At 54.6% G+C, this 23,630-nt stretch overlaps 3 protein-coding genes and 2 gene segments (V, D, J or C); 3 read left to right on the top strand and 2 right to left on the bottom strand.

The window, feature by feature from the left end:
* Positions 1-8: 8 nt before the first annotated feature.
* LOC116456066 (feather keratin Cos1-2-like) lies at positions 9-1,204 on the bottom strand. The gene is made up of 2 exons (XM_032134566.1): positions 1,092-1,204; positions 9-744 (listed from the first exon to the last, which is right to left on the bottom strand). Exon 2 carries the CDS (start codon positions 721-723, stop codon positions 418-420), a length of 306 nt encoding a protein of 101 aa, XP_031990457.1. The 5' UTR covers positions 724-744; positions 1,092-1,204; the 3' UTR covers positions 9-417.
* A 3,334-nt stretch (positions 1,205-4,538) lies between these two features.
* On the bottom strand, positions 4,539-4,886 carry LOC116456062 (feather keratin Cos1-2-like). The gene has a single exon (XM_032134560.1). The coding sequence runs from the start codon at positions 4,869-4,871 to the stop codon at positions 4,554-4,556; it is 318 nt and encodes a 105-aa protein (XP_031990451.1). The 5' UTR covers positions 4,872-4,886; the 3' UTR covers positions 4,539-4,553.
* Positions 4,887-5,248: 362 nt separating this feature from the next.
* Positions 5,249-8,153, top strand: LOC116455816. Its single transcript, XM_032134099.1, has 3 exons — positions 5,249-5,581; positions 5,958-6,535; positions 8,139-8,153. Exons 1-3 carry the CDS (start codon positions 5,506-5,508, stop codon positions 8,151-8,153), a joined length of 669 nt encoding a protein of 222 aa, XP_031989990.1. The 5' UTR covers positions 5,249-5,505.
* A 1,799-nt stretch (positions 8,154-9,952) lies between these two features.
* Positions 9,953-13,111, top strand: LOC116455815. The segment is given in 2 exon segments: positions 9,953-10,225; positions 12,540-13,111. Coding segments are annotated over 2 exon segments (621 nt in total).
* A 3,131-nt stretch (positions 13,112-16,242) lies between these two features.
* On the top strand, positions 16,243-19,051 carry LOC116455814. The segment is given in 4 exon segments: positions 16,243-16,301; positions 17,074-17,541; positions 18,879-18,901; positions 19,022-19,051. Coding segments are annotated over 4 exon segments (573 nt in total).
* Positions 19,052-23,630: the final 4,579 nt, after the last annotated feature.

Here is a 23,630-nt window from a genome sequence, read left to right as displayed (position 1 = left end):
GCTGAGGGTGAGATGCAGAAAGTTTTATTGTCATTGAAGTGGGAAATGAGTTCCCTTATAGAGGAGGCTGCTGGTGGTGGTGGGAGACCACATGCAACTGCCGGTAGTCTCTGCCCATCACCGATACTGGAGATCCCACGGGGCATCCATCTGCCTGCCCCACAGTGGGCAGCAGTTAGCAGATCCCCCAGAGAGGCTTACAGTCCAAAAGTATGGAAAACAAGAGAGAGGTGGGAGAGAGACTATGACAGGGAAGTCAAACACTGGCCATGGTTTCAGAGAACCCCACCTGCCCTCCTTTGGAAGGGCAGCATTGGTTGCTCAGCATCTCTGAATTCAATGGCCAGGAGCTCTGTCCTCAGTCCAGCATCAGCTTCTGGATTCCTGGGGGTCCTTGTGAGGGCTGCACCAGTGGCTTTAGCATGGAGGACACCTTCTGCCACCATAGCGGTTGGTGATGCAGGAGAGGTCAAAGCCGCCAGAGTTGATGGGAACTCCTTCAGAGCTGAGGATGCTGCCAACAGCAGCAGAGGTGGAGGATCCCACCACGGTGTTCTGTGGGAAGGAGCTGAGGATGGGCCCGGGCAGCGTCACCACCACTGCGGAGGGCTGGATGGCCACGGTGGAGTCCTGGCACTGCCGGACACAGCACTCATTGCAGCTGTTGGCCAGCGGGGTGGGGCCACAGGGCTGGCAGGGCCGGCACGGGGTGTAGCAGGACATGTCTTGGGGCTGGAGATGCACCTGAGAGAGAGGGCAGGGAGGAAGCAGAGCACAGGCATATGTGAGGAGGCATCGGCTGTGAGTCCATCATCCCACTGCAAGAATTTCAATGGTACCTGCTACGCCAGAAGGGAGAAACTAGGCAGTGAGAGAAAGGGGTTTTCAGCCTCATCCTGACACAGTACTGCAAAGTTTCACCTTATTTCTTCAATAAAGAGCTCCCTCAGCCAAATCCTTGACACTCTCTAAGTCAGACCTTAGCTCTTCTCTGACCCCTCAGCACCAGCAGCACTAAGACCTCTCACAGGCTATAGGAACACGTATCTGCTTCACCAGAAAAGGACAGAGGAAAAGAGCTTCAGACTCACCTGGATCCCAAGGAGAAGGAGGCAGGAGAAGTGGATGAGAGAGCATGAAGTTGGGCTGCCTTTTATGGTGGCTCTGAGTTGCTCCAGGCCCAGAGGTGGCTTCTATGAAAGCGGTAATTTCCTAAGGTCCTCATAATGTATGGAAAACATGCCAGCTAATGACATGGGCTGGGTGCTTGTTTTCCGTGTTGCCACCTTTTCATTTCCTAGCTTATGTCATACACATTTCTTCATGGAGGCTTCTTCTAAGTGCTGGGATTGAGATGCCTCAGGATTTCCAGGGCAGGAATGTGTCAGTGTCTGCAGAATCCTCAGCTCAAGTGCTGGGTGGGTGCAGTGCAGGGAAATGAGGTTGGCCTGGAGCTCACTGGTGGTGTTGTCTGTGGTCTTGTTGACAGGAAGGGGCCCAGCTGCTCCCAGCACTTCAGCCCTTGACTGGTCACCCAAGGATATGCCATGATACCACTGCAAAATTATATGCCATGTTTCTTTCCTCCATGCCTCCCAACTTGCTCCAATGTTCACTTTTGCTCAGAATCTCAGGCATTTGGGCTGAACTGTTGGGTTTCATTCTCTTGCTCCTAAATCTCCCCTTACGCCTTTCCAATATCTCCAAGGAGGGAGAATCCCCAGGTAATCTGGGCAATATGAGCCAGTGCTTGGTCACCCTCAACAATAAGGCCTTTCCTATGTTTCAGACAGAGCTTCCAGTGTTCCTGCCTGTGCTCATTGCCTGTGGTCCTGTCACAGGACCTCAGAGAAGCCCCTGGCTCTGTTTGCCTTGCACCCTCTGGATTTGGGTTCCATGGAAGGGTTTTGCTTGTGGGGCAGCCAACACTAGATGGCTTTAAGACTGATCCACCGCTGGCCAAGGCTGAGCTTATCAGTGATGGTGGAAGCAGCTCTGGAGTAACATGTTTAGGAAGGGAGGAAACACCTACTGAGGAACAGCAGACAAAAGAGAGCTAAGATGTGAGAGAAACAGCCCTGCAGACACCAAGCTCAGTGAAGGGGGGTAGATGCATATTCATCACCAGTCCTGAGGAAACACGAGCCTTAGGGAGCCAGTTGTTGAGGGAAGTGCCTAGAAATACATCCTTGGTGTAGAACTCTACTGAGAAACAGCAAGAGATCTTTTCCATCTCAGGCCTCTGCCTTAGGGGATAATTCTGCCCCAGAAGTATCTGTTGATTATTGCCCTAATCTGTTTTACAGATGTGCAGGAGGGCCAGATCTGGACAGGAGTGGCAGGGCCAGAGCTGGTGCTGGGGCTCAGGGCAAGGCCAGACTCAAGAGAGGCCCATGTAAAGGGTCCATCCTGTGACTGCCATGGGTGGTGAAGGGGTCTGGCTATGTCAGAAGAACAAGAATAGCTCAGGCCGGACCCAGGCACTGAGAGGGCAGAGCTGGGACAGGCCTGTGCTAGGCCTGGGCTCTCACAGAGGCCCTGGCAGGGACCAAGGTGGAGCTGAGCGCATGGATGAATTTGGTCTAGGTGGGCTTGGTCCTCATACTCCCTGTCCCAGGGTTACCTGCTAACTCTGCTCTGACTCCCACACACCCTGTGTGGGGTAGAAGTGCACTTGTGGCTGGGTTGTGATGCCTGTGGGGCCGTAGAGTTCCTGGGCCTCCAGAAAGCTGCTCTGTCCTGGGGCAAGACAAGGCAGAACAAAGCCCTGTTTGTGTTTTGCCACCATTCCCTGTCCCGGGGCTGGCTTCACCTGATGGGTGTTGGGTTCACAGGGAAAGGGGACTCCAGTGTGGGGCCTGCTGTAGCTGATCCCAGTGCTGCCCAGGAACACCTCAGCCCTACAGAAAGAGCACCAGGTGAGCCAGGTCAGACGCTGTGCTGCAGGGGGAGAGGGCTGCATGGGGAAGTTGTATCTGCTGCCCATGACCAGGCACACTGACCATGGCCCCTGGATCAGGTGATGGAAGAGAGGGACAGTGGAGTAGGGAATTTAGGCCATTCCAAGGCTATTAACCCATTCCCAATTCCTGCCATTCTTTGGCTTGTGAGCCTTCTTGCACAGCACAGCTTCACACAAAGCAAGAGGAGCACTCTTCCCCAAGAACTTGTGGAAATGCTGACCTCCTCAGGCTTCTCACATGCCTGCAGTTCTCTTCTAGAGAACAGCAATCTTCAGGATTCCTGATTGTATGATGTGCTTCAGGTCCAAGAGGTATTTCTGAAAGGAGACGCAGCCAGGCAAGGACTGACAGCGATTGGCAGTGGAATAACTAGGGATGTCTTCCTTCATGGATGAAAGGCTGGATACGAGCTGTAAATGTGCTCTTGCAGCCCAGAAAACCAACTGTTTCCTGATTCTGACCCTCTACACTGAGACCCCATCTCAAATACTGCCTCCAGCTCTGGAGTCCTCAGCAGAGGGAAGACATGGACCATTTGAAACAAACCCAGAGGAGCTCACAAAAATGATCTGAGGACCGGAGCACTTCTCTTATAAGGACAGGCTGAGACAATTGGGCTCGTTCAGCCTGGAGAAGAGAAGGCTTTGAGGAGACTTTGTTGCAGCCTTTCAGTATGTAAAGGGGGCTTAAAAGAAATATTTTAGCAGGGTGCATTGTGATAGGGCAGGGGAAACAGTTTTAAACTAGAAGATGGTAGATTCAGACTAGCTATGAAGAAATTTTTTACAAAGAGGGTGATAATACAGAGGAATATGTTGCCCGGAGAGACAATAGATCCCTGTACGCATTCTAGGTCAGGTTGGGTGGGGCTTTGAACAATCTGGTCTAGTGGAAGGTGTCACTACTCATTGTAGGAAGATTGGACCAGGAGAAATTTAGAAGACCCTTCCAGCCTAAAATTCTATGAAATTCTGAGATGCCTCAGTGCCTGGAAGCAGTTCTGGAAAGAAGTTTCATTGCAATTTGTCCCACGCCCCAGTGCCACTAGGAATGATGAAGGGCTCCCCTTGTGCCTGTCAACCAATGGCTTTTCTGCTCAGCACTCAGTGCACAGATGAAAGACAACTAAAGGACACAGGCAGCGAGTTTTTAATGTGTCCGAAGGTGAAAATGAGGTCACTCTAGGCAGAGGCTCCAAGTATGAAGAGGAGCAGAAACAGCTGAGAATCTCTTCCCTTTTCCTGTGGCAGAGTTCCCACAGGGAATCTGTTGACCTGTCCAGCAACAGGAGACAGTCCAGCATGCCCCTGCATGCTGGTCTCTGGGGTCCTCACAGCAGGTTTTGAAGGAATCACAAGAAAACAAAGGCTAGAGTGAGAAAGGGTGAGAGTGAAAGGAGAGGTAGACATTGGCCAAGTTTTCAGAGAACGCAGTAACAACTTGCTCAGGTTGATCCCTTCAAGTTTACCCTGGCAAGGCGAACCAGCAATGATCAGCTGCTTTTAAAACAATGACAAAAAGGTTGATCCTCTGTCCAGCTTCATATTCTGAGTTCCTCGGTATTCTTATCTGAGGCCATTGACAGCAGATTTAGCAGAGGTGACATTTACTGTCACCATAGCCGCTGGTGATGCAGGAGATGTCAAAGCCCCCGGAGCTGATGGGAACTCCGCCAGAGCTGAGGATGCTGCCAACGGCAGCGGAGGTGGAGGATCCCACCACGGTGTTCTGTGGGAAGGAGCTGAGGATGGGCCCGGGCAGGGTCACCACCACTGCGGAGGGCTGGATGGCCACGGTGGAGCTCTGGCACTGCCTGACACAGCACTCATTGCAGCTGTTGGCCAGCGGGCAGGGGCCGCAGGGCTGGCAGGGCTGGCACTTCTCTGTGCAGGACATGTCATGGGGCATGAGGGTAACCTGAAGAGAGGGCACGGAAGAAGCAAAATATAAGGATATATGAGGAGCAGCCTGTCACTACATCAGGAGTCAAAGAACATGCAGGGCCAGGAGGCAGAGGCTCTGCAGAGATGTATGAGGGCTGGTTGGCCTCATCCTGTCAGGGCCCAAAAAGAGCCACCAGCTCCTACGCAGCTACTGCCCAGGCCCCGAGTCCAGATGCCACTTGATCACCATCCCAGCCTCCCTCCATTTTGAACCTTCTTCCGACTTCTCTCTCCCATGACAAACAGCCCCAAGAGCCGTCGTAGAATAGAGCAGGAATCAGCTGAGAGGTCCATTGAGGTGAGACAGCTCCGGGAAGTGGCTCCATCTCCTGGGCCGGGGCGCTGCTGCTGCCTCAGGCTGCAGCTGGTTCTGTGCAGGCTGATTCTCGCCGGGATGTCCTTGCTGGAGGAGGGGGAGAGTCCATTTGCCAAGACACCAAGCTGTGCCCGTGCAGAGCCCCTGAGTGCTCTGAGCCCGGGCGAGAGCCAGAGCGGCACCGGCGCAGGGCTCAGCCCCGGGGCGGAGCTGGAGGCTATGGAGAGAAGAGAAAAAGAGGCGGCACGGCCAGAGCACAGGGCCGAGGCTGGCGGGAGCAGCGATGCTCGGGCGGCGGAGCGGCGGGATGCGGCGGTGTCGGGGCGCGGGGCTGGCGGCGCTGGCCGCGCTGCTGCTCGGTGCGCGGGCGTGGGGCTGGGGCGACCCGGCAGGTCCCTGTAAACTACTGTCCCCTTTGGCTTCTTCACGGGCCTCTGTCCCATAACCATACTCGTCTCCATCCCTTCGTCTGCACTATTCCATATTGCGTCAGAAAACTCATCTCTCTCCTCTTTGTCCAACCATTCCTGTACCTTCCTTTCCTCTGTGTCTTTTTGTATATTTTATGTAGTCATTATTATTATTAATGGACATTTCCGTTCCTGCACATATTGACATCCTCTGCAAACTATTTTCATCATAATCTCTGTACGTTCCTGACTGCTTCTGTGGGATTTTGTTCTGGGCAGGGCTGGGTAGAAAGTAGGAGTTGAGGGGTTTTTTTCTCCTCGGCAGTGGCTGTGGCCAAAGCCCAGGTCCAGCAGGAGCCACGGCTGGAGACCACCGAGGGCACCGGCATCAACATCAGCTGCTCACACCCAAAAAAACAGGTCGAGGATTTCATCCACTGGTACCGTCATCTCCCGGGCCGAGGACCCGAACATCTCGCGGGCACTTCTAGAAGGTCCAAGGATCTGCCGGACATTGCAGGACAGCTGTTGGTGTCGGAGGACGGCCGGAGCAGCGCGCTGTGGCTCCGGCGGCCCCGGCGCGGGGACGCGGCCGTGTATTACTGCGCGCTGGGGGACACGGGCAGAGGAGCCGGGGCTGCGGCCGGGCACGAACCGCCGGGGGGGGGGCCGGGCGGGGCCGGGGCCACAGCGCCGCCCGCGGCCAGCAGGGGGCGCTGCCGCTCGGCCGCCGGGCCTCAGGCGGCTCCGCAGCTCCTTCCTGCGCAGCGAGCCCGCGCACACCGCGCCCGACACAGCCCTGCACGGCCGCCGGACACACGGCTCGCACAGCCTGCCCCCTGCGCTTACACACTCGGCACGCACTGCCCGGCCTCCCCTCCGCCCCTCTGCCTCCTCTGCCTGGCAGGAAACTGCTGCGGGCTGCGGCTCTGCCATGGCCTTTGGCCCTCTGGGCGCGTGCATTGCTCTTCTCAGCCTGCTTTGCAAAGCAGAGCTGCTCTTTCAGGCCAGCATCTGTGCTGGGAGCTGACAAAGCAGCTGCGCTGGCAGGCACACATGGTCTCATAAATGGAGTGCCGTCACCTCAGTAGGTCACAGCGGGAGAGATGTTTGCAGGGAGTCTTGCTGAGGTGACAGGGAAATCTCCATCTCTGTCCCTGGGGAAAAGTCTCTGCCTCGTACTGGAACGTGGATGAGAAGCACTTTCCCATCTAGATGTGTAAGGACGGTGTACTTTGAATCCCACCTGAGGCTGGAATTCGCTTCTCTACATTTTGTTCTCATCCTCGGCTTTCCCCAAACACCCTTGGATGAGCATTCAGCATCGTCCTGAAATAGTAGAACATCTCGGAGGGAAAACAAGGAATGTGTTGGATTAGAGGAGCATTTCACATCATCGGAGGGCTCTGTCACACCCACCTTCCACCTGAAACGGATTGGTCCCTTTTCCTTCACGTTTGTCACTTCTCAGGCAGCCTGCAAAGCAGATGCCAGGATTTAGCAATGCTGCAAGCGTTGGAGGGAGACACCTGAAAGACCGAGCTGCACATGAGGTTTCCCTGCAGAGACTTGCTCTAGGGACCCCATTTCCTTTGGGGACAGGAGCCGTTCAGCATGTTCAGGAACTGCCTCACTTGAGCAAGTTCAGCAGAGGCCACTGTCAGGGCATGTGCAAGGCCAGGGTGTCTGGTTCTCTAAGGCTCACATCACGTCCATTTCCCTTGCCAAGGGAAGAACAAGGAAAAGGGAAAGTGACAAACAAAGCACACAATGACACCAATGTGGCAGTAGGTGATAAGGGAGAGGAGGAGGGAGCTCAGAGCTCATCAGGTTCTAATTAATGGGCCATTAAGAAACTGCTGTGAAGTGGCTCAGGCTGAGCTTTGTCAGTGACAAGAAGTGACAAGAGGAAAATGACGAGAATGGAGGGTTTAGGGGGTCTTGTGGGATTAGGGAGCAGTCACCAAGGAATGCTTGTGAGGCTGTGGAGCCTCCAGCCTTGGAGTTCTCCAAAAGCCATCTGGACGTGGCCCGGGCAAACTGCTCTATGTAAGCCCTTCTGAGCAAGGGCTTGGACCAAGTGAGCCCAGAAGAGGTCCCTTGCAAAGTAAACCATGATGTGATTCAATATTGCAAACCACGAGGAGAGGATGAGAGGAATGATCGAGCCTTCAATGGAGAAATGAGAGATTTGAATCTTCTAGGAGTTACTTGGAGGCTGAAGAGGGAAGGGAGTCAGATGTGCTGAAGAAGCTGTGAAGGCTGACACTGAGGAGGAGGCAGGTGCAGCCAAGCGAGACAAAGGGTTAGGGATGATGAGAGAGGACACACAAGGCCCAGGAAAGGACAGACTGCAGTGATGTGGCCCTGGTATCTCTTCTCAGCACAAGTGCAGAATCCTCATCTCCCTGTACGTGTCTTATTGTCTTATCTCTGTTCTGAAGCTTAAGAAGGCACAAGCATCAAAGGAGCCCATAACAGGGTAAGCTTGATCCTGCTCTTTCAGCTGGAAAATCTGTGACAGCCTCAGGACCCTTCACTTCTCTAGAAACCCCTTCTAAACCATAGGGAGGTGCAACAGTTGCATGAGAATGTTCCTCATATGACTATTATCAGTACCTGTATTATTTATTATTCTAGAGGGGTTTTTGTGGCAAACCCGTTTTAGACAAAACCAAAATGACCAGTATGGGATCACTCTGGAGTTGACTCGGTGTTATAGGTTAGCAAGCATAGTCCCGGAAGGGATGTCTTTGCTAAGGGGTGCTTACAGTTTCCCCTGGGACCTGATAGAACCTATCAGCGGTTCAGTTTGAATATGGACAATTCTCTAAGCCACTTAAAGTTGTGACCGCGTCTGTGATCCACACTTAAGAATAGACAAACTCCCCCCCCAAGCTCTCTCTCATTTCCGGCGCTGGGACAGGTGGCTGCGGGCCCCGTGCGGGGGCCAGCAGGCCCAGCCAGGCCCTGCTTGGGCCAGGCCGGGCCGGGCCACGGCCATCCTGGAGCCGATGGACCTGTTCCAGTCGTGGAACCCCCCCCCACTGCCTTGCCGTGGGCAGCCAGAGCGGCTCGGCTCTCCCCCCCCTCCACTGTGATAAGAAAAATTCAACATTCCAGCTGCAAAGCTGCAAGGCCGAGGTGAGATTAACCCTTTTATTGCTGTGAAGAGCTGAAAACCCTAGGGAAGAGAGAGAGGAGATGCTTAAAGCTGAAATTCTGTTGTGAAGCTATGATATATCAGAGTATCCCGTTGTAATTCCATGAAGATCTGGGGGGTGGAGCGTTCAACTCGTAAGCAAAAGCACCTGCGCTGAGATAGGCAGATGCTGACGCAGCTGTAATTTCATGAGAAGTTTGGACAGGGAGAGATGGACCAGATGAGGACTTTTGCTCCAAATGGATAAGGAGAAAACCTCAGTTCCTAGAGATGCTCCCAGAGATAGTCCTAACAATGAAGATGAGGAAGACCCTTTGCTCGAGGGAAGGAGAAGGGCCTCTGTTTTTGTTTCTGAACGGCTCAACCTTAAAATTGTACCCCAAAAAACTTCAAGAGTGGACCCTCGAACGCGGGAAAACCAATTGCTATCTGTGTGTGACCTTGAACAAGCTGCAAGTCGGGGGAAGGGACTCACATGCAGGCAGAGAGACTCCTCTTCCTAAATGGACTGAACAATATTTGGAAGTGGGCGGCTGTCTCGTTGTGATAATGTTCTCATAGCATGAGCAAGAAGAGACTTCTCTTTCTAAATGGACTGAACAAGGTTATTATGGAAGTGGTAAACAGACTGAACATCTAAAGGGTTGTCTTTTTACATTGTCAGTGGGAGAAGGGAGGAAGGTGGGGGGAGGAGGAGAGCTCTGAAGGTGGTATAATTTTTTTTTTTCCCTCTTTTAGGTCTGTTAATAAATTTCTTTATAGTCTTTCAAGTTTGCTGCCTGCTTTGCATTTCTCCTAATTCTTATCTCACAGCAGATAAACAGTAATGAGTATTTTGGACCAAACTGCTACACTCGGAAAAGGTGGTGGGAGGAAGGGAGCTGGGCGTTTATCCCAGGGAGTTGAAGGAAGGCAGGGGAGAAGCAACAGAGACAGAGGAATCTGATGTTCCCAGAGGAAATAGCAATGACCCCACAGAGCTGAGGACACCACGGGAAGATGAGAAAGCTCACTGGGGAAGAAGCCCTTGACCTCCCAGATGCCCGGCACTGGGTGTGCAGCAGAGCTGGTGATTCCAGCTGGGGAGGTGAGGACTCCACTGCGAGCTGAGCGGGAACAGCCCCTTCCCATGACTGAGGCCCCAGAGGCATGGAATGGTCAGAATGCCGGTGGCTGAGGGAGGCACGGGGGCAGCTGCTGGAGGAGGGAGACACGCAGAAGGAGCATTTCAGGCACTGGAAGGACAGGTCATTTCTCTGCCCCGCCTCCGCTCCTTCCTTTGCTGCCCCCAGAGGGTGGTTTCCGGCAGCTCTGTTATCTCGGGGCTGGCAGGTGGTTTCTGCCTCTCCCTCACTCAGCAAACACGCAGCTTGGTCTCGGCATGCACCTCGCCTATCTCATCCTCACGGTCTTCCTGGGCCAGCTCCTGGGTAAGTCCTGGCTTTTCCCTGAGGCTCCCTTCTTCTTCCCCCCAGGAAACCCTCAACAGCCTTACCAGGATCGTGTGGGGAAATATCAGTGAATAGAGGGAAAAGGCTGCGAAATCTCTGCTTCTGTTCGTGGTTTTGCAAGTGTTTGCTCAAGAAGCTCTTGGATTTGTAAAGGAAAAGGGAAGGGAGAGAAGAGAAACCTCAGAGCCCTTCTCTGTCTTTCCTCTTGCCTTCAATCCATCTGCATCTGACCTTTCTCCACCAGGGTTTTGCACCCCATTTGCTCTTCCTGCCTGCAGTCCTTTTGCGTGGAGCTGCTGACACTGATTTTCTTCCAGGCACCACGGGGCAGATCAAGGTCACCCAGGAAGATGGACAAGTCATAGTGAAGCAGAGACATCCCTTCCAGACCACCTGCACATACCAGACCAATAACTTTAATGGCTTGCTCTGGTACCAGGTGCAGAAAGGCCAAGCCCCACAGCTGGTCTCCTATCACGCAGGGCCTGGCGCCAAGCACAGCGGCCGTATCACCACGCACCTGAACATCACGGGGAAATACAGTGTCCTGCAGGTGGAGGAAGTGGAGGTCTCTGACAGTGCCTTGTACCTCTGTGCTGTGCAAGACACCCTGGTGCAGGGAACTTCCTCGGCTGTGCAACAACCCAGGGGAGGGAGGGAGGGAGGGGATGTGTCTGTGAGAGGGTGAGCTTGGGGCAAGGGACCCTGAGGTCGCCCCGATGCTCACCAGAAGGGACCTCCCTACGTCTGTACAATGGTCTGATGGTTTTCACCCCATCCATGCTAGCACTTCCCTCGGGAAAATATTCTGGACTATTTTGACTCATTTCCACACTGTGCAGTCTCTAAGTAAAGAAAAAGTGCCCTTGTGCTTGCCTGGGACCTTGTCCTTCCACACTCCAGCCCTGCTGCTTTGGCCCCACACGTCCTCAGCAGAGCCCAGGGCTGGTTCTGTGTCCCTGCCTCGTGTGCTCTTGGAGCAGCCCCGTTTGCATGGACACACGTGAAGCACAGATTTGTGTGGGGCTCCACACTGCTGTGCACGAAGCCGTGTCTGTGCATGTGTGTCCCTCACCGCGAGGGAATTTCCTGACTGGGCCAGGGATACCGAGCACTGCTCTGGCCCTGAGCAGCACAGAGAGCAGCTTGCCAGGGTCAGAAGGAGCCTGAGTGCAGCTGAGTGGGGACGGCAGCTGCCCGCTACAGATGTCTCAAGGGAAGAGGCACTGAACTGCAGCCCCTGTCTCCTGAGCCTCCCTCTCCTGCCCCTCCAAAGCTCACGCTCCGCTGATGCTGATTTCAGGCTCACCAAGGACGGTTTCACTCCAGCTCGGAGGATCAGTTGAACTCGGGACAAACAGCACGGGCGGGGCTTCAGCACGGCTGGCAGCCCCCGTGCCCTCGGCCCCAGGCGGGACACAGCCGCTCTCAGCAGCGCTGCAGAGGGCAAAAGGAGGAGCTGTGCCTTGGGGGCACGGCGAGAGGCTCGGCAATCCTGCCGCCCGTGGGCTGCCAGTGGCGGAGCGGATCTGCTTCCGATGCAGTGTCGGTGCTGTGTGGGATGGGACGCAGCTGTCTCTTGTTCCTGGCAATGGCAAACGTCCTTGTGTCGCTCATTGTGGTGGTGCTGTGAGAGGCGGGGTCTGAGCCCGGCCGGGGCGGAGCTGGAGGCGGTGGAGAGGAGAGGAGAGGAGAGGAGAGGAGAGGACAGGACAGGACAGGACAGGACAGGACAGGACAGGACAGGACAGGACAGGACAGGACAGGGATGCTCGGGCGGCGGAGCAGCGGGATGCGGCGGTGTCGGAGCGCGGGGCTGGCAGCGCTGGCCGCGGTGCTGCTCGGTGTGTGTGGATGGTGGTGTCGGGGCGTCCGGGTCGGCGGGCTGTGTGAGACCGTCCCCAGCCCAAAAGTCATCTCTTACCCTCCTGATCCTTTTCGTTTCTTATTTACCCTCTGTCTCCTCCTCTGCTGTCATACTTTCTTCCCTCTGTGAAGTAATTGCTTCCCAGTTTGCCTTTTTTACTCCATTTCTTTATCCATCCATCCATCCATCCATCCATCCATCCATGTATACCTCTCAGCAAGTCTGCTTTTGTCATTTTGTTCTGATTTTCCTTCAAAACATCCCTCATACGTTCTCGTCCTCTCCCAAACACTCTCCGAGAAATAATCTCTCCATCCTTTATTCTCAAAACATACCCCCGTTAGCTCTGATCTGTCCGCCTCTCCCATCTCCCCCTGAACCACATTTTCTGTTCAAGAAAAGTGATTCTTCTTTTCTCCTTGGCAGTGGCTGTGGCCAGAGCCCAGGTCCAGCAGGAGCCACGGCTGGAGACCACCGAGAACACCGGCATCAACATCAGCTGCTCACATCCCAAAATCCAGACCGGAGAGTCTATCTACTGGTACCGTCATCTCCCGGGCCGAGGACCCGAATTCCTAGCACACATTGTGAAAGAGTCCAAAGAGCTGCCGGACATTGCGGGCGGTCTGTGGGTGTCGGCAGATCGCCGGAGCAGCGCGCTGTGGCTCCGGCGGCCCCGGCGCGGGGACGCGGCCGTGTATTACTGCGCGCTGGGGGACACGGGCAGAGGAGCCGGGGCTGCGGCCGGGCACGAACCGCCGCGGGCGGGGCCGGGCGGGGCCGGGGCCACAGCGCCGCCCGCGGCCAGCAGGGGGCGCTGCCGCTCGGCCGCCGGGGCCGCCTCGCCCCGCTCGTGCCGGGCTGCCGGGGCGCTTCCGACACCGGCACCGGCACCGGCACCGACACCGACACCGACATTGACACCGACAGAGACAGCGACACCAACAGAGACACCGACAGAGACACCGACACCGACAGAGACACCGGCACGGCACTGACACCGACAGAGACACCGGCACCGGCATTGACACCGACACCGACACCGACAGAGACACCAGCACTGACACCGACAGAGACACCGGCATCGGCATTGACACCGACAGTGACACCAACACCGGCACCGGCACTGACACCGACAGAGACACCGGCATCGGAATTGACACCGACAGAGACACCGACACCGGCACTGACACCGACAGAGACACCGGCACGGCACTGACACCGACAGAGACACCGACACCGGCATTGACACCGACAGAGACACCGACAGAGAAACCGACAGAGACACCGGCACCGACACCGGCACCCTCGTGCCCCTGCAGTCCCAAAACTTCCATCATTCTCTTTCCCTATCTTTGCCCTCTATCTAAACATCCCTCGTCTTTCACGACACCCTAACACTTTCTCACTGCATTCGATAAGGCAGGAAAATTCCTGGGTTTATAAGATGATCACCTCACCCTTTTGAGGACTTTCATCCCCACACAAGTGTCAGTCATCATCCCCTAATCTTGAGTGAGGAGGTTATACCAAAGAGGGTTTTGCTGGGAGTCCTGCAGCCAAAGAGAAGCAGTGTGTCTGACTCTGGGTATAGGTGTTTGCACGAGGTGCTGTTCCCAGACATGTTTGCCTTGAAGGGACTCGTCTAAGGATGGTAACCTAAATATATTTATATGAATAAAAGGAATTACTAGTTTGATCGATGATGATAATGATTAGGATAAAAGGTTTTAATCCGAATTATTTACTACAATGTATAGAGAGTTATAACTACCAGAATAGTGCCCTATTCATCAAATCAATAATTTCAAAGTTAGCTTAACAACTATTAAGTAGATATTGATGTAACTCGCAATACAAATGACCATGGGAAAATCTCTTTTGCCCTGCCTTGAGAAGTGATCTGGAGGGGATCTCCCCCCTCAAGGAGTGTATTTCCGACGTACTCCTAGAAAGGTGTGTTAGACCTCCCTGCCCTTTCAAAGTGGGACTGGGTTTTTATAACATAAAGTGAGGGACTGTCAGGCAGATGTTGCTCGTCGAGCTGCGCCACCTCAGCAGCCCTTAGCTCAGCGGCTTTAGGGAAGTTTTCAGTACTATTGCTTGTTGGTTCCTTTGTCAGGAACTCTGCCTGCCACATCGTCACCAATGTTAGTTTGTGTCAGGAAACACTTTTCTCCTTCAGAATGTTTAATTTTGGGATTGATGAGTCAGACTGCTCTCAGCACTGTGCAACACCAAAACTAGTGTGACTCCCCCTCTTCCCCACCCATCACTGATCACTTTTGCAAATAGGGCAAAGGTTGAGCTGCTTTACCCCTCCCAAGGCAGAACATCCTGCTGCATCTTCTTAGAAGGTGGCACAGAGGTGTGTTGTGGATTTAGTCTGAGAATGATGTTGTAACACACTGCTGGTTTAGTTCTTGCTCAGTAGTGCTTACCCTCAGTCAAGGGCTTTCCAGTGCCTCATGTCCTGCCAATGACAAGGTGCACAGTAAGATAGGAGGGATCATGGCCAGGACACCTGATCCACATTGCCAAAGGGAGCTTCCATACTGTATGATGCCATGCTCAGTGTATCAACTGGGGGGGAGTGGTGCAGGAGGTGCCAATCACTGCCCCGGGACTGGCTGGGCATCGATCCAACGTGCAGGTGGTGCTCAGATCCAGTGTGCAGCTGGTGCAGCTGAGGGCTTCTTGCTGTCCTTCTGTGACCTCAGCGGCATCAGTGCCAGGCAGTTCTGCTGGCAAGCTCAGCCAGGGCTGACTCTTTTCCTCGTGGATGTGCTTTTGAGCTGCAGCTTGGGAGTAGCTGAGGGCCAACCTCATCCCTTTATCACAAGGTCATGGGCACTGCAGAGAAGGGAAGAGCAGGGGAGATTTGTACCCAGAATTTCACAAGACCTAACAGAGCCTCCCTCATGTTTCCTTTATGACCAAATTAGTGACAAATGGGTTCAGGCATAAGGTGTGTGGAAAAGTGCCCGTCCTACCAGGCTCAGAATTGTTATTTTCCTGCAAAGCCCAGGCCTAGTAAGAGAAGTTAGTAGGAAGACCCTGTTAATGGTAATACTGTTAATGTTTTCATGAACAGCGTGAGTACTGGAAAGTGGGGAGCTCTCAGAAGTCCATGGATAACACACAGTGAGAGGAACAGGCCTTGACTGTCAGGCACAGCTCTTCTTCAGAAGACATGGACAGACCCCTCCCAGAAAAGAGTGAGGGACTTCAGGAGACACCCAGCAGAACATGAGACAGCAATGAGCACTTGCAGCAAGGGAGGCCAACTGCGCCCTGAGCTGTATGAGTCCAAGTGTTGTCAGCAGGTCCAAGAAGGTGACCCTGTCCCTTCAGCCCTTGAGAGAAAAGGTAACCCTTGGGAGTACTGCATCCATGCTGGAGATCCTTGTTCCAAGAAGGAAATCGACATCCTGAAGCAAGTGCCTCCAAGGCCACCAAGTCAATTAGAGGCCTGACAAAGATGACATGCAAGGAGAGGACAGTGGGTTGGCCTGCTTCTCTTGGAGAAGAGATGTCTCAGGCTGACTTTCTTGCTTTCTAGCACGACTTTCTGAGAGGAAAGAGAGAAGATGGACCTGCTCTCTGGAGTGCTCATGAGATGGAATATGGGGAGTTTTATTAAGCAATAGTCCAGAAGAAGTAATAACCCCTGGCCCTGATGCCCACATGCCCATGTGCACCTCTTTCCTCAAACTCCTTTGGCCACAACACAGCTCAGAGTGATCGTCGTGGGGCTGCAGCTGAAGGGAGGTTCTCTGCCATCTCCAGGATGTTTCCAGCCCCTGTGCTCGGAAGCAGCTCCGGGAAGCTGCTCCATCTCCTGGGCCGGGGCGCTGCTGCTGCCTCAGGCTGCAGCTGGTTCTGTGCAGGCTGATTCTCGCCGGGACGTCCTTGCTGGAGGAGGGGGAGAGTCCATTTGCCAAGACACCAAGCTGTGCCCGTGCAGAGCCCCTGAGTGCTCTGAGCCCGGGCGAGAGCCAGAGCGGCACCGGCGCAGGGCTCAGCCCCGGGGCGGAGCTGGCAGCGAGGGGGAAGGGAGGCGGGAGAAGGAAAGGGAAGGCGAGGGGAGCCGGGGCTGAGCGGGGGCAGCGGTGCTCGGGCGGCGGAGCGGCGGGATGCGGCGGTGTCGGGGCGCGGGGCTGGCGGCGCTGGCCGCGCTGCTGCTCGGTGCGCGGGGTAGCGGCGGAGAATGAGGGGCGGGGCTGGGTTTGGGATGTTCCCCAGGGATCCCGGCGCGGGGCTGCTCTATCTCTTTCAACGTCTCCTACCCCCTTCTTTGGTCATATCTCTGTCATATCTCATCCCCCTTCCCGAACCCTCCAAGTCCCCATCTCTCTTGGCATGAGCCTGCTTGTGTCTGTGCCTGCTTTGCAATGCACCCTTCTCCTTCCTCTGCATGCTCAGCTATTATTGCCCTGATCAGAGACCCTCTACCCTTCATTGTAACAACTCCTTTCCCTGTCTACTCTTCATCCATCCACCCACACAGCCTCACCCTTCCTTCCAAGCATCATCCCTTGCCTCTCTTTCTACTCCGAGACCTCTCTCATAGCTCCCTCTGATTGTTTCATATCCATAACTTTGATCTCCTGCATGTCCCCGTTATTCCATACATCCACACGTCCCCCTGTGCATCAAAAGTTATTTTTTCTTCTGAATTCAGCCTATCATAATTCCCTGTTGCAAACCCAGCCCTCCTGTCCATTTTCCCTCTTGCTGTCCATCCCTCCATGCAGCCGACATTTCTATTTCTCCATGCATCAATTTCCAAAACACACCAGCACCATTCTCCATGCCTGAAAAGGTGCATTCCTCCCCATCTTTTAAAAGATTGGCTCTGTCTCACTGCCCCTGCTCCTGATTGTCTCTGTGGGAAAAGAAACAGCAAAGCTGAACGATTGTAGCTGAGCTTTGGATTTTCTTACTCCTTTCTTGGCAGTGGCTGCAGCCAGAGCCCAGGTCCAGCAGGAGCCACGGCTAGTGACCACCGAGAACACCGGCATCAACATCAGCTGCTCACATCCCAAGATACAAAGGACAGAATTGATCCAGTGGTACCGTCATCTCCCGGGCCGAGGACCCGAACGCCTCGCGGTCACTGTGAAGGAGTCCAAAGAGCTGCCGGACATTGCGGGCGGTCTGTGGGTGTCGGCAGATCGCCGGAGCAGCGCGCTGTGGCTCCGGCGGCCCCGGCGCGGGGACGCGGCCGTGTATTACTGCGCGCGGGGGGACACGGGCAGAGGAGCCGGGGCTGCGGCCGGGCACGAACCGCCGCGGGCGGGGCCGGGCGGGGCCGGGGCCACAGCGCCGCCCGCGGCCAGCAGGGGGCGCTCGGCTTCCGGCTCACGGCCCCGGCGGGGCAGGGACGGAGCCGCGCGCGGGACCCCCGGGCCCCCGGCCGGGAGCGGTCACGGGCCCAGCACACGGACTGGCCTTCCGCGAGAGACTCCGCCGAGCACAAGGCTGCTCCCCTGCAACGTGCACAAAACAATTTGCTGGAGAGGAACACCGCAGGCAGGGTCAGTGGAATCAGGGAAGGTATTTCGGAGCCTATTGGCAGCCAAAGGAAGGCTCAGGAGATGCTGGTTCATTGCTCGGTGACGAAGGGGACCTGCTGAGAAATGACAGAGAAAAGGCTGACACGCTCAATGCCTATTTACCCTCATTTTAACTGGTGTCGCTTCTCCTCACTTCCGTCACTTCCCTGAGCCTCCCTGAAGGCTTTCTGGGAATAAAGCAGCACCCAGAGTAGAAAAGAAGTAATTAAAGAACTCACACATCCATTTGCACATACACAAGTTCACGGTACCACAAAAAACCTCTGGAGCTTGCATACACCCAAAGAGTGACTCATACCTCTGCTCTGCATTTAGGAAGAGATGTGTGCACACACATTGCCAAAGGAGATCCAGGCACAGATACTTCTTCCGGCATGTACCCACAGATATGCAAACACACAAGCTCACTCCTGTTTCTTCTCCTGCACCCAAGTCTTCCCACACACATCTACATGAACATTCCTGTACAGAGATGTGCACACATAAAGCACATCCCAACACATATCTATTCCCACACACTTACATATATGCCCTCCCTTCTTCACTCCTCAGCTCACCCTGATGGTCACCGGGTTTTACCTCCCCACGTATGGGCACTGGGCAGCTGGTTTTGACCCTGTCCCGTTAAAACCGCCTTCAGGAAAGTGTTCGGGCCTTGTTTGACATCTTACCCTCTGTTCAGCCTGTGAGTACACAAACGGTGCCATGGCCTTGCCTGACTCCTTGTCCTTCCCCACAAGGCTCCAGCCCTGCCACAGTTGTTCCCAGGTGTCCTCAGCAGCATCCATGCTTGGTTGTGTTCTTGCCTGTGCTCCTGGTTTGTGTGCGCTTCTGTGCGGCCAGGGTCCACAGGAATCCATGTGGGAGCACAAATTCATGCACAAAGCCACACCAATGTGCAGGAGCCTCCAGGAGCCTCTGTGTGTGTGTGTGTGTGTGTGTGTGTGTGTGTTATTCAACAAGTGAAATGCATTGATCGCACTGGAGACACTGTCCACTGCTCTGCCCTGACCATCACAGAGCAGCATTTTCCCAGATTCAGAAGGAGCCTGGGTGCAGTTGAACAAGGATGTAGCAGCCTGCAGGAGATTTGTCCAGGGAAGAGGCACTGAAATGCAGTCCCTGCTTCCTGAGACCTCCTTTCCCAGCTGCTCTAAACATCACGCTCTGCTTCTGCCAATTGCAGGCCCCAACAAAGGTTTCACCCAAGTTTGGATTCTTAGCTTAATTCTGTTTGGAAGGTTGAGAGTGCCTCGGCATGGCTGCGAGTGCTCACACACACGTCTCTCCAGGCCAGTGCACAGCTGCTTCTCCCGTGTGCTGCCTCAGGTTGGATTCGTGGCCAGGGAGAAAGACTGAGGGTCCCTGTCCACCTCCTGTATCCATGTGAGTGGATTTCTTTTCAATGCCCTGAAGGCCAATTCAGGAGTCGCCAGGTGACAGCAAAGGGAGAATGCGAGGGAACGGATCATGGGAGTGAAAGGAACACATGGACTGTCAGTCTTGAGCTCCACGATACCAGCCCGATCCCCTGGCACCCACCCCGGCCCCGCCGCCTCCGAAGTGCAGAGTCCGGACCGCCGCCCCATTCCCACCGCGTTCGCCTCGCCTCCGTTCCGTGCCAGGACTCGGTGAGAGCCCGAGCGGCGCCGGTGCAGGACTCAGCCCCGGGGCGGAGCTGGCGGCGGCGGAGAGGACAGAAGAGGAGTGGAGGCGGCGGAGAGGAGGCGGCACGGCCGCAGCAGAGAGCCGGGGCTGGCGGGAGCAGCGATGCTCGGGCGGCGGAGCGGCGGGATGCGGCGGGGCCGGGGCGCGGCGCTGGCGGCGCTGGCCGCGGTGCTGCTCGGTGCGCGGGGGTGGCAGTGGAGGTGGCGGTGGCCGGGGCTGGGTCTGGATCTGCCTGGGATCAGCATTGGGCTCGGGATTCCTCTCTGGCACTCCTGCTCCTCCTCTCCCTTTTTGCACCCACTGCCCTCATCCATTCTCTCCTTAATGAATCCATTCCTTCCGAACTTGCCGCTTTTATTACTCCAGTTCTTGAGCCATTCCTTCATTCGTTCATTCCTTCATCCACTCGCCCATTCATTGCAGTCAATCCCTTTTCCTCATTCCAATCTCCCCTTCTGCAGTCTGACTCTTCTCCTAAATATCCCACATACAATGTCCATACAATCACTCTCGCATAAATTGTCTCTCCATACTTTATTCTCAGAACATATCCCACTTCGCTCTGATCTGTCCTCCTCTGCTCGATCCCATATCCGCGTGCACGGCATTTACTGCTGATGGAAAGTGATTCTTCTTTTCTCCTGGGCAGTGGCTGTGGCCAGAGCCCAGGTCCAGCAGGAACCACGGCTGGAGACCACCGAGAACACCGGCATCAACATCAGCTGCTCACATCCCAAGATACGAACTGGCGAAACGATCCAGTGGTACCGTCATCTCCCGGGCCGAGGACCCGAACTGCTCGCGCTCACTGTGAAAGAGTCCAAAGAGCTGCCGGACATTGCGGGCGGTCTGTGGGTGTCGGCAGATCGCCGGAGCAGCGCGCTGTGGCTCCGGCGGCCCCGGCGCGGGGACGCGGCCGTGTATTACTGCGCGCTGGGGGACACGGGCAGAGGAGCCGGGGCTGCGGCCGGGCACGAACCGCCGCGGGCGGGGCCGGGCGGGGCCGGGGCCACAGCGCCGCCCGCGGCCAGCAGGGGGCGCTGCCGCTCGGCCGCCGGGGCCGCCTCGCCCCGCTCGTGCCGGGCTGCCGGGGCGCTTCCGACACCGACACCGGCACCGGCACCGACAGAGACACCGACAGAGACACCGGCATTGACACCGGCACCGGCATTGACAGAGACACCGACAGAGACACGGACACCGGCATTGACACCGACAGAGACAGCGACACCAGCACCGGCACCGGCATTGACACCGACAGAGACACGGACACCGGCATTGACACCGACAGAGACACCGGCATTGACACCGACAGAGATACCGACATTGGCACCGGCATCAACAGAGACACCGGCATTGACACTGACTCCGCCAGAGACGCCGGCACCTACACAGCCATCGGCACCGACACTGGCAGCTCTTGGATTCACCGACCGCGTTCAGCCCCTCTTCTCAGCGCGGGTGCTCATCTGAGGACAAAGCATTGGGAGCTCATGGGAAAACTACTTACCTGATCCTGATATATTCAGTGTTGATGTCGCCACTTCTGGAGTGTAGATTCTGCCCCCACTATTTAGAGCAGAAGTAAAGGTAGCGAAATATGTCCAGAGGAGAGGAAATGAGATGGTGAAAGAGCTTTAAGGAAAGCCCTGTGAGGACTTTGTATTAACCCAGGTTGCAGAAAAGTATTCTGCAAGATGACTCTAATAAAAGTTAATATTAGCAAATGCTCCTTCCCTTCCCTTCCCTTCCCTTCCCTTCCCTTCCCTTCCCTTCCCTTCCCTTCCCTTCCCTTCCCTTTCCTTCCCTTCCCTTCCCTTCCCTTCCCTTCCCTTCCCTTCCCTTCCCTTCCCTTCCCTTCCCTTCCCACCTGTGATACAATGGCTGCATCTACCTTAAGCTGCACTCTGGGCAGACACATAACAACCACAGCTGAGAGCCACAAATCTTGCTAAACAGCCGAGGGCTATTAGAGCCTGTGCCAATTCAAATACACGTGGTGTGCAACTGGCAGTCAACGATCTTATTCCAGAAAACGTGGACAGACCAGGTCTCACTCAGCTCTCCTGTGTGCTACTGGGTTGCACACCAGGATCTTCCCTTTAGCAGGGACACCTCTCAAGGTCACTCCTCAAGGCTGAGAGAATCCTTATTTCCTCTTGTACTCGGTGTGTTAATTGGGAAGAAGAGCACTGAAACTTTGAAACCTTAGCTAAGTGATATAAAGCATGGATGGTGCATATAGAATTGTTTAGACTTAAAGCATTGACCATGTCTGGGACAAAGTCAGGATCCAACTGCACATAAACTCCCCATATGAAAAGGAGTTTGGAATGCAAAGGGGTCCTTTCTGAACCTTGTGACTCAGTGGCAGAGTCTCCCTGACAGCTTTAGCTGACCCTGTAAATAATCAAGTGTACCTTGTTATCAAATCTAGGTAAACCACCGTCTCATTAACTTTGTTCACTCACTACTTTACATCAATCAAATGTGTTGTTGCTTTTCTCTCACAGGTGTGGGATTTCACCCTCAACAACACTCAAGACAGAACAACAGCTTGCTTAGGTAGCACACATAGACTGGCACCCACAAATCTGCACCTCTAGTCCTCTTGAGTTCATTGAGGAGACTCGAGGCTGCTTGCACTTTCCAGGGCCACTGTGCAGGGGTTGGAAGAGTCAGCTTCTGCAACTCGTGTTTCCAAGGCTTCAGTGTGGCCGGGAAAAGACTGATCTGAGTTTGCTGAGAGCGACAGATGCCCATCTTGAGCCCACTCACCCACACTAAAGCCCTTCCCTGATATGTGTCTGTCCCTGACTCTTGTGGCCATGGTGTTGGGAGGAATGGGTTAAAAGTGGGGCACTGGTGAGGAGGATTGTAATTCATCAAGTGACCTTGCAGCTGGAAAGAGCCCTTGATAACGCAGTGTGAAGAGCAGCTGGTGATCCCTTAGCATGCACCGAGTTTCGGTGTGCTTGCATCTCTTCTTGGGCAGTTTTGCCCAGAGGTGGTTTCAGGGATGCCGCGGTCCGTGAGGGAAGGGAAACACATTTTTCATTTTAGCTGTGGGTTGGTGATTGTTCTAGCTGTCTGCCTGTGCTGACTCACACACACCTCTCCGGGTTTGAAATTTCTTACTTGAGACTGAGAGACCCTTTCCTTTCCCAGTATGCAGAGAGTCCTTATTTGCAACACATCATCACAAGATTTCATGATGGATCCATTCTAATGAAATCCATGCAGTTAATTCCTTCGGACATAAACGATTGTCTCAGTCTGAGACTAAGTTTGGACCAAGCCACACCAAAGCTCTGTCAGGTGTTTAGAAAGCAAGGGCTTCCATTCTGAACATTGTGAGTCAATGGGAGGTCTCCCTTAGCCTTTGGCATGTTTGGTCTCCCTATAAATCATTCGGTATTGATTCTAGATTGATTTTCCAAAGTATTTTCATCCTTGTAGTAGGCCATAGAAAAAGGCAAGAAAAATTGGTAAGACCCCAGGGATTTGGGCTGCCTTTTAGACTTGCCCTTCATTTCCACAGGACTAGAAGACACCTTTGCAGAGGAAAGAATTTCCCCACCAGCTCATCTGAATGCAAACCAGCATACCTAATCCTAGGGACTGTGCTTTCACTTCCTGCACTGCTGCCTTTTCATTTCCAGGTTTGTTCCATGCCCATTCCAAAAAGAAGGCTTCTTCTGAACATCGGGATGAAAGGCACCGGGATATATTGGGCAGGAATGCAGCACTGAAGGCAGAAGACTCAGCTGCAGTGCTGGATGGATCCAGAACAGGAGAGTGATGTGTCTGCCTGGGTGCTTCTGATTTGAGGTATCAGTCTCAGGAAGAAGCTCCAGCCATCCTCACTCCAGTGAGATGGGAAGCTCAGGGGCTGTTGTGCAGGATGATGTCCCCTAGCCTTGTCTGTCCCTCTCTCTTCAACTCCCGCCGAGGTTCAGTTCTGGTTGCCTCTCCATGTGTGTGCCTGTCGTGCTATTATTGCCCGCAGGAAAGTATGCTGGTCTATTTTGACTCATCTCCACTTTGTGCACAACAAAACTTTGCTCTGTGCTTGACTAGGACCTTTACCTTCCACACAACGCTCCTGCCCTGCTGCTTCTGGCACCGTGTGTCCTTAGCAAAGCCAAGAGCTGACATTGTTCCTTCGTGTTTTCCTGCCTTGTACGCTCTTGGAGCTGGCAGTGAGCACAGACACACGTGAAGGACAAATTTCTGTCTGACACCACACTGGTGTGCAAAAGCCTTTGTG

Source organism: Corvus moneduloides, chromosome 26, assembly GCF_009650955.1.
Source record: "Corvus moneduloides isolate bCorMon1 chromosome 26, bCorMon1.pri, whole genome shotgun sequence".
Lineage (NCBI taxonomy): Eukaryota > Metazoa > Chordata > Aves > Passeriformes > Corvidae > Corvus > Corvus moneduloides.
This window is presented reverse-complemented; position numbering and strand designations above follow the sequence as displayed.

Coding starts and splice junctions, on each gene's coding strand:
- LOC116456066 (XM_032134566.1), bottom strand. CDS start 723: ATGTCCTGCTACACCCCGTGCCGGCCCTGCCAGCCCTGTGGCCCCACC.
- LOC116456062 (XM_032134560.1), bottom strand. CDS start 4,871: ATGCCCCATGACATGTCCTGCACAGAGAAGTGCCAGCCCTGCCAGCCC.
- LOC116455816 (XM_032134099.1), top strand. CDS start 5,506: ATGCTCGGGCGGCGGAGCGGCGGGATGCGGCGGTGTCGGGGCGCGGGG. Junction 5,582..5,957: donor GCTGGCCGCGCTGCTGCTCG/GTGCGCGGGCGT, acceptor TCTCCTCGGCAG/TGGCTGTGGCCAAAGCCCAG.